The following is a 14,962-nucleotide window of genomic DNA, read 5'->3' on the forward strand; positions in this document are numbered from 1 at the left end:
GTCAAACAACAGCAACAACAACAACTAGTGAACCCCAAATTGCTTTTACCCTTTAGAAATGCCATTACACCTCTTCAAATATAAAGTTTTAGGAATTACGACCTGGCTGTTGGGCACACTCAGTTTTAAAAAGGTAATGCTTTGACAATGGTTGCTATTTGATCACAAAGTAGAGGGGTCCTTTCTAACTACTATAATTGCATTGTTATAATGAAGACTAAAGAAAACACAAAAAGCCTTTTGGGCTGGCAGAGAAGAGTTTTAAGAAGAAAAGCACTTGGCCATTTAATCCCATGTTCTCTACAAAGTTTCCCAAATCCTCAGTCTACTGACATTCCGAGAGCATCCATCCCATGCTTGTTAACCATCCACGCAGCAGAGCTTTGAATCAGAATTACATGTTTTCTCATATTCCTACACAGGTCCACCAGTTCTAATAAAAGGTTGGAAAATAATCTCAGATTTGTATACTGATTTTCACATACCCATTTAATTAAATCTGCATTCTTAAAGCATGTTCTGAGTGAACAGTGTCTGTGATTACATATTTGCAAAAAGAAGGAATTACATTTGTTGCTTGCAGATTCACAATGTAGATGAGAAGTCCTGAAGAAAATGAAACTTGTTTAACGTTTCTCAAATTTACTGGTTACAGAGAATTTTGCTTTTGTTTAAACTCATGGGAAATGCTGACCTAGATAAATTAAGAGGGCAGTAGAGAAAAACTTCCTTAGAGGTGTCAAAAAATTGTTCCTACTTGGTCAGTGAGTAAATGATTATATAAGCTTAAGACATGTTCACCAGGCCATATAATTTTATTGGAGAGGTTATATGATTTACACAGTTGATTGTCTATTTGATTCAGAGGGGGACTAAATTCTGTATAAAGCATATCATTTCCAAGAAACATCATTTTTTTTAACCTTTGTATTTTGTAATAATTTCAGATTTATAGAAAAGTTGTAAAAAATGTACAATGGATTTCTATATATTCTTCTCTCAAATTCCCCAAAATGTTAACGGTTCACATTTTAAAAATCATTCTCCCTTTCTCTCTATATGTGTGTGAATATACAAACACACACATATGTATATGTACATTTTTTTCCCTGAACCATTTGAGAGCAAGTTGCTGACATGATGCTCCTTTACCTCCAAAGACTTGTGTGTATTGCTAAAAACAAGGATATCCCTTTATATAACCACAGTACAAATATCAAAAAATTAACATTGATTTAATACTATTATCCAGTCTACAGACCTTACTTGAATTTTACCTGTCTCAATAATGTCCTTTTCTGGGACTTTCCTGGTGGTGCAGTGGTTAAGAATCCGCTTGCCAATTCAGGGGACACAGGTTTGAGCCCGGGTCCGGGAAGATTCCCACATGCCGTGGAGCAACTAAGCCTGTGTGCCACAACTACTGAGGCTGCGCTCTGGAGCCCGCGAGCCACAACTACTGAAGCCCGTGCGCCTAGAGCCCGTGCTCCGCAACAAGAGAAGCCACCACAATGAGTAGCCCGCCCACTGCGATGAGAAGCCTGCGCACTGAAACGAAGAGTAGCCTCTGCTCGCCGCAACTAGAGAAAGACTGCGCGTAGTAACAAAGACCCAATGCAGCCAAAAAAAAAAAAAAGTCCTTTTCTAACAAACAAAGTTTTGTTTTGTTTTTTCCTGGCCCAGGATCCAGTCTGGAATCACTTGTTGCATTTAATTATGTCTCTTTCACCTCCTTTAATTTAGAGCAGTTCCTCAGTCTTTGAGCTCATGACGCTATCATTTTTGAAGAACACAGGCCATTTTGAACAGTGTCCCTCCATTGGATTGTCTAATGTTTCCTCATGACTAGATTCAAGTCATACATTTTCAAGAATGTGTGCTCTTTTCAGGAGAGACACATGATGGCTATTTGTTCCACTACTAGTAAGGTTAACTTTTGATCACTTAAAGTGATATCTGCCAGGTTTCTCTACCATAAAGTTACAATTTTTCTTTTCATGTAATATCTTATAGGCTTCGAGATTATGTAAATATTCAGTTTTTCATTAAACTTTCACCTACGAGTTTTAGCATCTGTCACCCTAAATAAAGAGGTAAATTGAGGCAAGCTCAAATTACCAGAAATATTGGTGCCATTTTTCCATTTGCTCATTTTATTCTCTGTGTCCGATTTTGGTAATTATTGCAATATTTCACTTTATTATTAATTATTATTATATTATTATATGATTGGTGATCTTTGTTGCTACTACTATGACTATGACTCACTAAACCTCACATGATGGTTAGCATTTTTTAACAATAAAGTATTTTGTAATTAAAATATGTACATTGTTTTTTAAAGACAATGTTATTGCACAGTTAATAGACTACAGTATATTGTAAACATAACTTTTACATGCATGGGAAACTGAAAAATTCATGTTACTTACTTAATTGTGATATTCACTTTATTGTGGTAGCCTGGAATTGAACCTGCAGTGTCTCTGAGATGTTCCTGCATGGTAGTTTCCAGATGGTGATTTCTAAATGCAGTATTCCTTTTACTTTAACTGTCATTCTATTGTAAGGAAGACCCTTCTCTTCTGCTGTTGATTCATTTATCTCTATCTGTATGGATTTGTGGTTTCTTGTTTCATTCTGTGGGTTATAATTTATTACTATAATTATTTGTTTTGACACTCGATTATCTCAGATTGGCTGTTGGGATACCCCTCAATCTGTGTCCTTTAGGCATATCCCCATCATTCTCTGAGCACGTCCTTACTATCTGGCAGAGCAAGGTATTCCAGGCTTATCTTGTGCTTTCCCTGCCCCAGCCCAGGAATCAGTTGTTTTTCTAAGAAGTCTGGGTGTGTTTGTTGGGTTTTTTTCTTTAAGTAGAAAATTTAGAAACCAGGATGTGTTAGGTATTCTCATTGTTATTGGGCTGTCACTGCTTCTAGACCCTCTTAGAGGACAGAACTAGTAAATACATGTATATGTGTATATGCATATCTGTATCTATAAATATTTATATTTTCTATTCATCTATATGTATGAAAAACCTATGAGTTCATACTGATGCTGCCAATTCCAGTCCTGGACCCATCATTTATAATTACTATCTTGAAACTGTGTCAAATCTCATAGACATGAAGACATTAAATTCACCTGCTGTAGAATAGCAGCTACAAGATATTCTGGAACTGCATAATTCCAGTCATCTACCCATTCACTTACTAAGTCACACCCTATGTGCTAGGACTTGGCTAGGAATATGGAAATGAAAAAGACTTTCTCCTTGTCCTCAAGCAGCTCAATCTACTAGAGACAGTTGAGGAAAAAATAATTACAATATAGTACAATAAGTTCTGTATTATTCACAGTGCTCTATGGAAACAGAGAGGAGGGCCCCCCAACCCAACCCGAGTAAACTGGGTTATTTCAAAGGACGTAAAAATAGGTTGCTTACAGTAGTTATTGGAAGAGTTCTTAGATTACTGAATTTGCATGAAATGAAGAGTGCACTTTGCTTCCAAGCAAAAGTACATTTTGTGGAGAGCTCTGATTTATCTAGAAGGGTTCTCTGCATCGATTGAATTCATCACAAAACTACTCAGCCCTGACAATACCTATGCAAATAAGTTCCACGGGAATCACTGTTAGTTTGTGGGTCCAAAGGTTAGGTTTCACACTTTCTATTCTGCCCCTTCCTCTGACCATACAGGAAGGGAAAAATTTTGGACTTTTTCAAACTGCCTGTTATCCCAAATTAAATAAACTGACTTTGCCATTGTATCGATTGCCACTCTCTTGTGCAATAGTTTACACATACTGATTTTCTTTTATCTAAACTCAGTCTTGAACTAGAGAGAGTATGAAGGAAAGAAAAAGATTTGTGTGTGTGAGGGTATATATCTAGAAGGTAATGGCTAAAAAAAGAAATTGGGGTGGGGATAAAATATTAAGATAAAAATGAGAAAGGGATTTTATTATTTTTGTTGTATATATATGTATTCTTATCAAAATTTATCACATGGTAAATTTATTTTCCCCTTCTTTTCAAAAAATAAATGTGGACTATCTTGTGGTTTGAGTGCATCTCACCAGTTTCCCCCAGTTCCAAGTTGGTCACTCTAATATTACTTATTTCACCAATTTAGAAATCCCAGACTAGAAAGTTGCTCAGTAATACATGTAAGTAAAGATCACCAGCATCAGGAGGTTGATCTTGACATGACTTGCTGTCTCTCCTTCTGCTACAACATGATTCCTTAGTATAGCTGATACCAAAGAAAAAAGTAGAACTGAGAAATGTATATACATTTTCATCACTATAGGAGCAAAGCCAAACACGACTGAAATGTTTATTTTTTATTAGGTGGCCTTAGATCATAGAAGATATAAAATCAGTTTAGTCATGAAATGCTTGTGATAAATAATAAACTTCAAATGTTAATAAAGATACTGAAGATTTTTCTGATGCTTTCTTTTTAAAAAATGTAATTTTAGGTAACCATAAAGCTGAGGCAAGGGTAGTTTGGGTTCTTGGAAAGAATCCCCAGCCATCACTGGCTGCCTCTGGGTGCAGAAGTACTTGTGTGTGGATCCAGTGGAAGGGGCCAGGCTTATGTCAAAGGTCCATGTGCTGACAGCAGCGGCAGCACCTGCAGAAAGCACGGGCCCTACACATTTGGCATCATGTACCTCTTCCTCAAGTGCACGGAACCATAAGGACAGTGAGCCACCAGGTGGGGGCTTTAACATATGTAATGATTAGTGAAAGCTTCTTTGAAAGTGAGAATTTTTCATTACTTTATTAAATATTATATTCAATTCAAAGGCTTTGACCATCCATAATCATCATTGTATGTATACACACATACAATATGTACGTATATATGTAAAAAATACCCGTTCAACATGCTTTTAAAGGAATAACTGTGTTTTGAAGTCTATGCAACATGAAATATGATTTGATATAAAAAAACTAATCAGAAGCCTGAAAAACGATATGTTTTAATAAGAGCCTATTGCAGATTCTGGAATGATTGTGGCATGCATGTCCCTGGTCATGTTGGACTTCTCCTTCAGTTTTGACTGGAGTAATGTGTGTTCCACAACACCGATTCTAATGTCCATCTGAATAGTTTCTTGCTTCAGCTTCGTTAAGCTCTGTTTAATCTTCACCAAAGGAGCTGCAGAATGAAAATAACATGGAATAAAAATGTCCATTTGGAGTATCAGTGTATTACAGAATGGTATGACATTTTCCTCACTTTGTCTTAAGCCAAAAGTGGGGTTAAAAACACAGCCAACAATTTACTGACATTCACACAGTTTTGCTGTGGCATTTTAAACACCTGAGATTTCTAGGCTGGGAAATGATGCAGCATTTGAGGTACTGAGGCTGAACTTCCTTTCTTTTCTAGAGGAAGAGTTGCTAAAGGTGTGTTTAAGAATGTCTTCTATATATATATATATATATATATATATATATATATATATATACACACACTTTTTTTTTTTTTTTTTTTGTGCGGTACGCGGGCCTCTCACTGTTATGGCCTCTCCCGTTACGGAGCAACAGCCTCCGGACGCACAGGCTCAGCGTCCATGGCTCACGGGCCTAGCCGCTCTGTGGCATGAGGGATCTTCCCGGACCGGGGCACGAACCCATATCCCCTGCATCGGCAGGCGGACTCTCAACCACTGCGCTACCAGGGAAGCCCAAGAACGTCTTCAATATTTTTTAAGGGGCTAGTATATTTATCTAAAGGAAAAGGGGATACAATGGAAGAAAAAGAGAAGGAAGAACTACCTTTAAGACATAGCTAATGGCTCATTCAAACATTCTACAAACCCCCTATACATCACCTTCTGAAAGATCACTCAGTATATTCTGTTAGAACTCTAGAAAATCTTTCTAGAGCAACGAAGGGCCTTAGGCAATCACCACTGGGCCATGTCAAAGTAACTAGCTCACAACAGAGGATGATTACTGCAGGATTATTAATTCTTCTCTATTTGACCCTTGCCCAGTCTTTGACCTTTCCCCAGGGAAGAGGGGAAAAAAAGGTCATCACATCACCACCTTTGCGCTGTTTGGGCGTACACTTAGTGCTTTTTTTGTACATAAAATGGAATAATGAAGCTCATTTGATGAAAACAGAACAAAATATTATTTTTTTAAACTGGCATAACAAAGTGCATATTTAACTATCTCCTACTCTATTTCTGAATTAATACAGTTTGAATTTTTTTAAAAATCCTAAATGATAGTAAAAAAAATTATGACTCTTCTCAGTTCATTTATAAGGAAAACAGTATACTGATTATCAGACCTCATTTTTGCACCATGTACCTCCCCTTCAAACAAATTCATTTTAAAAAGCAGCCTTCCTATTTATTAATACCTCTTTAAAAAATAGATTTCTTAAAGATATATTCTTCTTTTGCTCATTTTCTTCTTAAAATGAGTGTGTACTTACCACCATCAGTCATACTGCTGCCTTTTTCTTCCATTTCTTGTTTTACCTTTTCTAGCTCTTCTGTAACCTTTCATTGAAAACAAAAGTTTTCATGAGCACTGTATTTTAATAAACTTTCAAAATTTTTGTATGATGTATTAAAAATTAATTCAGATATAATACATACATAAAGGGATACAAAGATATTAGCAGTATTCTGGACATAATTTGAATAATAAAGTATGCAGACATGAAAAGCTTTTTATCTTCTGAGAGTGCTCCTATTGTTAAACTTCACCAAATTATTCTTTTATTGACTGTCTCAGGTTGTAACATGATAGAATAAAAACGATCAAGTTGTTTTTTTAGGCATCAAGCACTCAAGCTTTGCAATTATCTCATAGCATCTACCATGCCAGTCTCTAATGATCAGTTATTAACTAAAACAGCACAAACATCCTAAAAAGATTTTAAATTTCTAGAAGTTTACTACGTATCTTTAATATTACAGTTTTATAAGAGAATATGCCACCTTTTCCTCTACAGGACACTAAAAATAACGTTTATACCATATGGGTATATATAAAAATATTCTAACTGCTTTACTTTATCTAATCCATGAACTCCAAGAGGCACACTGGGCTGTTATATTGGCTCTAATCTGTACTCTATATCATACTCAAAATTATACTCCTATAGCCTCTATAAATTCCAAACTAGCATAAATGTATGTAGAAAATATCTTTTAAAAATTGAAAAATTTTGATATGATCTAGAATGAAACCATAATCGTAACTTAGTAGGCTTTATTTTTATCATGCTGGTGAGTAAAAACTTCCTTGGGAATAAAGTGCTCATCCAAGTAAAAGCAAATTAACTTCTTTCAGGCACCTGAAATGTTACAACTGGGGATAACTACATACTCCAAAAGAACTAAATGGTTCCCTGGACTCCCTTCAAGTGTTAATTTACCTAACATAAGTGAGCACTTTACTTCTGTATAATGTTTTATCTGCCTAGAAGCACCACGGGGTTAGAGTCTAAATATTTCTAAAGTTATATTTTTAGTATTTTAAAATAACTATTTACTCTTCAAATAATCTCCATAAAAGAAGCTTAATTCTATTATACAGAAAAATTTGTGACAATTATACTTGATTGTATCCAAAGATAATCTTGGACTTTAGTCCCATATTGGCTACTGACCTTGTTGTAAGGTTTTTTTTCCTCTCAGCTCTTCAGTGAAAAATGGGAGTATATATTATTAATATACATATATAAATATACATGGGTAAGATCTAATATATAATATATATGTATTACTAATATAATTCATGTAGTATGTTATATGTTAGGTCTTACATCTCCTGCAAGATGATGAAAATAAATACACTATATGTAAATATTCCATAAGTTTTTAGAAGGGAAAGGGTTACAAGCCATTCCCAATTTGTGGACAGAGAAATACGCAGGATCACACACAAGTTACTAACAACAAGCACTAAAAACAAATCTTATATCTTAAAGACTAACATTAAAATTTATTATAAGATATTTAAGTCAATGCTTTACCTACTCTTCTATATATTAATTACAATTATGTTTTAAAAAAGATTAAGGAAGATTATAAATGTGCTAATATTATGAGCATGTGTTATGTTACATTTAGTAAAACAACTTCAGGCATTTTTGTGGAAACAAGTAGTATATAAATAGGTAATTGATTCACTGATAAGACAATTTAGGGATTTTCTCCTGAAGGAAAGGATTTAAGAGCCACAGGAGGCAATTACTAGAGGAAACAACCCACGGCAGTAGCAGATTAAACCATTCATGGCTCTGAACCATGGTACCCCGCTGACAGGTGAGAATCTGGCAGGAGCACACAGTATGTACCTCAGACAGGAGTCTGGTCCTTTCAGTTACTCCACCGTTTCCCTGCTGGTAACGCTCCCTTGCCTGAGGGAGAAAACATTTTGTTTAATGGCAAGTTCAAAACAGAAGCCCATGACTTAAATATGACCTCGTTGTGTTTGTAATTTTTGCATATCATTTTATGACAACGCCCCTCCTTGTTTGTGAATACTATTGTGAAAAGTGACATTTTAACGGTAGCTATTTTATGTCCCTCATAGGCACCATGTATTTAACAAGAGCACTATACAACGATGAACTACCTTAACCTTCATATAATAATTGTGTAACTCACAGGGGCATGGTTCACAATAAAAACTGTCCTCAGCCACTCCTAAACAGTTTAGACAACGGCTCTTGGTCGATCTAATCTGCGTGCTATGCAGAGAAAACATGTTCTAAAAAATAAATCATAATACAGCATCAGAGTCAGTAAGTAATAAGGATTAACAAACAGTATGACAATATGGAATATGTCCTTGGGAACGAACTTAATCAATTATTTAATATCAATGTTTGAGAGATACAGGGTGGCTTTAATCAGAGACTTTTTATAGCATTTTAGAAGTAAAAACATTTGCAAATAGACGTGTATATGTGTGAATAACTAATTAAACAAATAATAAAACAGTGAAGGTTACTTTCTGCTTGGTCTTTGAGAACTTCTGAAAGTATGGAAGTATCTCAAGTTTATTTCCATTTTTTTCTCCTTCTAACCTTGTCTGCTGAAAGAAAAAAATATGCCTTCAACTGACATTCGCAGTTGTTGAGGAAGACATTAGTAGTCTTCCTCAACATCAGGGAAGAGGGGGCATAAATCCCAAAGGAAAGCCTTTAGATCCCTACTGTTGGAACAAAGCACTGCTGCTTTCAAAGGCTGAAGGTTTTATTTTATTTTGGTAGAATTTCTGAAACTTTGAAAAGATTAAAAAATTTGCTCATTTAATTAAACTGCTTGCCTTCGAACGTGTCTTGCTTTCATATTCCTTATTATGTGGTTGTAAGCCACAATGGCAAGGATGTCTTTTCTCCCTGACACATGTAAATGCATACTATTCCACTTCCTCCTACTCAGACAGTAAATTAACAGCAGACTTAGAAACAAAACCAGGTGTCCTGACACTCTGTTCCTGTTCTAAGCCATGTTTCTCAGCAATATGACTTCTTTTACTTAAATCAAATGAAGAAATACATTTAAAGACTTCTAGGAGATAATTTCTATCACATGTAAAATGGAGATGACAAGTTGTATTTGCTTCCTAAAGTGGGCAGAGAATCAATGTGCTGCTGTTTGTGAAAAGTATTTCATGATTCTCAAATGAAAGGTCCTGTGTCGGGACTTCCCTGGCGGTCCAGTGATTAAGATTCTGCCTTCCAGTGCAGGAGGCGCAGGTTCAATCCCTGGTCGGGGAAATCAGATCCCACATGCAGTGGGGTGAGGCCAAAAACTTAAAAAAAAAAAAAGTGCTGTGTCAAGTTTAGGGATTAGGGTCATTAATCGGAATGAACCCTGGATATCATTCCTCAGTTACCTCACTCAGCTGGGCTTGAGCTGCACGATATTCCTGAACCAAGTGCTCAAGCTGATTGTTGATGTACTTTTCCCGGCTGCCAATCTTCTCCAGAGTCCTGCTAATTTCACTATGAAGTTTGTCCAAAAGTCCCTAGAAATTTTAGTAGACAGAGAATTCACAAATATATTCTTCAAAAGTAGTTTTAAATGGGTTAAATCTCCCTCAATTCATCTCACAAATTCTCAACCACCAATGAAAAAGTAGTTTGAAATTTTCAGCAACAAAAAAGTCTGTAATGAAAATTATTTTAGTCACACTTTGCAGAATGTTAAAATAAAAAAGCACCTGGTAGTGTTAGTCAATTTATTTGTCCTTACACAAATCTAAAATATATGTGAGTGGAATGTGCTTTATATAAAGTCCACAATCAAAGTAGGTACGGGAATAACACAATTTTCTTATAGCACAATTCAAAGATGACTGGAATATTCCAGTTGGAAGTAGATCATTAAACTTATAGCTCTAGGCTGGGACCCATAACTTCTTACTCCAGCTTTGCTTCTTTGTGGTATTCTCCAAAAGTCCCTATTTCTGGCAGGGCAGCAAGCCTGGGAAGCTGTAGGTTCTAGGCGTTGCTGGGCTGATGCTGTTATCCCCTGAGATTCAGTGGGGAAAGAATGATGAAATGATTCTAATGTGCCTACCTATATATCTAGAGTATGTAATAATATACTAGGTATATATCATATTGCTTTTATACAGTTACCTTTCTTTAGTTGGTTTAAGTGTTAGGGCTGTTGAAACATAATATGGTACATTCAATCAGGAAACTCCTCAAGGGCAAGGATTGGGTCTTTTTTCCTTTCATGTTCTCTCTTAATAGGTATTACACAGATGAGTAAATGTACTCATGTACTCATCTGAAGTAATTCACATACCTTGGTCTCCTTTAGAGCAGATTCAATTCCACTTTTGTGCTGGTGCATTTGGTCAACATGGATTCTCCAATCCTATAGGCATAAGAGCATACAGGAACAAGTAAAACATACTACATTTCCACTACTTTTTTGAAGTTGTATCCTTTATTTTAATTACTTTGGTTGCTGCCCTATTTCAGGTAGGAGAGTCCTATATATAGCTTGCAATCAGATTGTAAAGAAATGTGTGTAGAGCACTTTACGATAAAAGGTTCTAAATAAATCTAAATTATTTTATGTATTCACAGAGTGATGTCTCACAATTTGAATGTAAATTATCCCTGCACTGCTGGTGGTTAATAGTTATGACTACCCATCAAAATGAAAAAAATTCTAATTGCTAGAAAAAAATACCTGTTTAAACAGTAACAATTATGTTTGCCAGAAGCAACTCTGGAATCAAGTAACATATATCAAATATTAGCTTGTCCCTTGAAATTAAAGTGGGACGCTTCTTTGGACTTTGGAATCTCTTTCTTAAGAAAGGAAGTCTGTAATGATAGTTAGAGTTCATATATTTGAGATGTATTGTACTACTGCTAGACCGATCTGAATTTGTGTGCATATATATATATATAAATATATATATATATATTTTTTTGCGGTACGCGGGCCTCTCACTGCTGTGGCCCCTCCCGTTGCGGAGCACAGGCTCCGGACGCGCAGGCTCAGTGGCCATGGCTCACGGGCCCAGCCGCTCCGCAGCATGTGGGATCTTCCCTGACCAGGGCACGAACCCGTGTCCCCTGCAACGGCAGGCGGACTCTCAACCACTGCGCCACCAGGGAAGCCCTGTGTGCATATTTGAACTCTCTAATCTAACATTTTAATTTCCTACAAAAGATCCTCAAAATGTTTTGGTTTACATTACTAAAGGTAACAATTTTAAGACTTGAGAAATACTCATCAGAAGAGAAAATATATTAAGGTGAGTTGGAGTAAGTGATGGAGCCAGGATATCCCTCAATCACACACATCTGCTTGCATGCCCTGACGCTCCACTTTGCTATCTACACTATTTAGTGAAGGAAAAACAATTTTGTGAATAATCCCATTCTACTGACTTCTTAACTTTGCAACGTGGGCCAGTGACCATAGGGTAAAAAAATCCTTGGGTACTTCACACATACCAATTATACAATTACATTACAGCTGCAAAGAACCTCAAAGAATATCTAGCCTGACCTTCATCATTGCAGAGATAGGCAAACAGAGGCCCAGCGACAGAAAGGGGCACACCCAAGGCCACAGAGGTGGTGGTACACCTGGATCAGAAGCCAAATGCACTAATTCCCATGCAGTACCTTTTGGCAGTTCAGAGTTAATAAAAGGAGGAATTGGCTGCGTGACACCAGTGAAAGAGCTAGAGCAGAGAACAAACAGCACTTTCCTTTGTCCTTAAGCATTTTTCTGTCTCATGAGCGGAAAGTATCTCAGAATACAGAGCGTGGAAAGGACCTTGAAGATCACCTACTCATCCGTCTAACAGTCATCTAGAGCAATGCCTTCATTTTGCAGTTGAGGGGACTGTTCACCACCTGTGACTACGGCTAGACAGATGCGGCCAGGAAACAGGCCCCTCCAGCTCAGCCAGTGAACACTGAAACAGGAAGGAGAAGCAACTGGCTGGCCTCCTGCGACGAGACCTAATATGGTTAAGCTTCAAAATGGAAACCTGCTTAAGCCCAAGCAAGCATCTTTATGAAAGATAATAAACCTAACAAGTATCATTATGTTAATCTTTTAAAGAAGTACTCATCCTGCCTGATTCCAAAAAGAATTTTAGAAGCTTAATAAACACCAAACTCAAGTATTCCTATCGGTCTCTGTCTCTGTCAATCGATATATATGTATATGTGTGTATATATACATATATAAATGTATAAACATACACACATATATATATATCTATACATATATTATATAGTTTTAAAATTTATTGTAATTGATGTGTTTAAAATAGTTTGTGTTCTGCTTTTTCTACGCAGCATTATTTTCTATCCAGCAAATGTAAAAAATGTATTTTTTTCATGTTTTGATATTCAAAGTACTTTGAGAGAAGAAAACATGCCTGACTCATCTAAGAAGTATAACTATGATAATTTACGTTGATGGTAAGCTCCACGGAGGAGCTGGCATTTCAGTGGCACCTTGAAGCATGAGTAGCATTTCAACACACTGGAAAGGAGGGGGAGAGTAAGGGTATTTTAGGCTGAGGGAGTAACAAGAACAAAGAAAAACAGGAAAGTATATAGGGAACAGGCAGCCTAGGCTGGCTAGAATATAACACAAAAAGTTCTTGGGGTGGGGTGTGGAAGGTGAATCACAAGGAAACAAAGCTGGAGAGGTAGGTTGAATTAGATCAAGGGCTTTAATTAAGGAGTGTGGATTTTATCCTGTAGATAATGGAGAGCTATCAACGACTTTTGGTTTCAGTTTTAAAGACAAGTCTGTGTTTTGGGAAAGTACAGAGTGAAGGACTGATTAGAAAGGCAAGAGACTGAAGACAGATAGCAGACCAGTTAGGAGGTTGTGTCACGGTCCACATGACAGATTAGCAGGGGTTAATTAGAGCAGCGCTTGTAAGAATGGAAGGGAAAGGATGGATTCGAGGGACATTGCAGACACAGACTAGCAGCACTTGATTATTGACTAAGGGGAAGTGAGGGGTGGCTGAAGTGGAGGTGGGCCAGTAGAGAGAAGATGTTTGTAAGGTTTCTAGTCTGAGGAACTGAGAGGATAGTAATATCACAGTGTGACAAGAACAGAGTAGATTTCAGGGAGTCTGAATTATTGAGGAATTTGGTTTTGCACTTTTTAATTTGATAAGCCACTGGAACACTGTGTATTCTTATTGCCTTTCAAAGTGGAAAGCTAGTAATGATTTATAATTATCCATCAGGCAAATCTGAATGTTTGTTTCATTAAAATCTTCTAAGTGGACACACTTCCTGATGTACAGCTATTTTTATATAAGCTTTAAAAGTGTTCTTACCCTTTAACCCAGCAATTTCACCTCTAGAAATTATTTCCAAGGAAATAATTGGGGATACACACAAAGATCAATGTACAAGTTCTGTGTAAAACAGCAGAAGACTCTCTATCTAACAGTAGAGGGACAATTTCAACTAATTTTGTAATGTTCATTTCATCCCTAAAAATAATGGGGTATGATACCGTTTTTATAAAGCTCAAAGTAAAACTCAAGGATACACACTATTTGGAGATACACACATATGTGAAAACACACACACACACACACACACAAACACGAAGAAGAAGAGGCAGCAGCAGCTAATGACAGTACACAAACCAGGGGACAGTTGTTACCTAAAGGTGGGAAGGGGCAGCCGCAGAGCAGCACATAGGTAACTTCCAGGATGTTGTAATGGTCTAGTTCTCAAGTTGGGTAGTGGTTTCATAAGTGATCGCTTTATTACTGGATTTTATAATTCTATATGATTGCATATTAAATACATTAGTATTGCATATTGAAATGTTAAATTCATGTTCCCCCAAATATTTCATAGTCAGAAAAAATGCATGTTAACAACATACAGTAATGTGGAAAAACACTGCCAAAGAGTATATTCATTAGCTGTCTAATTTAGTAAAAATTAATATTTGTGTATATCTGTATGTGTGTATTAACACAGGGATTTGAATACTGGTGTTTTTAATTTCTTCCTCATCCTAACAACATTTTCCAAATTTCCTATAAGAGAATTTTGTCACTTTTAATCATCCGGGGAAAAAATGTCAAAAACTTTCTGGGTGCCCAAGACGTTTCCTAAAGGGGTTTAATATAGTTATAACAGAGAACATAAATGACTGTACTTGTAACAGTTTAAAGACATGAATACACAGCTTTTAAAAAACTGCAACTGAGATGGTTAAAAACTTTACAAACGTTTGTGGTAAGAATGGAGAATATAGGTTTTAATGATATGTAAGGATTTGATCCTCCAAATAAGTAACAGTAAAAGGAACTGTTAATAATAACTATTCTTAAATAAGAGAGAATCCATTGGGTTACAATGCACTTTTAAACATCTTTCCTTACTTGAGACTCACAAAGATTTGGAGCACTAAGTACATATTCTCA

General features: G+C 36.3%; 1 protein-coding gene across 1 annotated transcript in view; it reads right to left on the bottom strand.

Annotated features, from left to right (window-relative positions):
- Positions 1 to 4,348: 4,348 nt before the first annotated feature.
- Positions 4,349 to 14,962, bottom strand: part of IFT57 (intraflagellar transport 57) — a 60,772-nt gene continuing 50,158 nt past the window's right edge. Inside the window, exons 7-11 of the mRNA XM_060010606.1 lie at positions 10,819 to 10,890; positions 9,899 to 10,030; positions 8,349 to 8,411; positions 6,474 to 6,540; positions 4,349 to 5,180 (exon numbers count right to left, since the gene is read on the bottom strand). Of these exons, the coding sequence (XP_059866589.1) occupies positions 5,002 to 5,180; positions 6,474 to 6,540; positions 8,349 to 8,411; positions 9,899 to 10,030; positions 10,819 to 10,890 (513 nt within the window). The 3' untranslated portion in view covers positions 4,349 to 5,001. The remainder of the gene's footprint in view (positions 5,181 to 6,473; positions 6,541 to 8,348; positions 8,412 to 9,898; positions 10,031 to 10,818; positions 10,891 to 14,962) is intronic.

The sequence above is a fragment of the Delphinus delphis genome, chromosome 4 (genome assembly GCF_949987515.2).
Source record: "Delphinus delphis chromosome 4, mDelDel1.2, whole genome shotgun sequence".
NCBI classification, from domain to species: domain Eukaryota; kingdom Metazoa; phylum Chordata; class Mammalia; order Artiodactyla; family Delphinidae; genus Delphinus; species Delphinus delphis.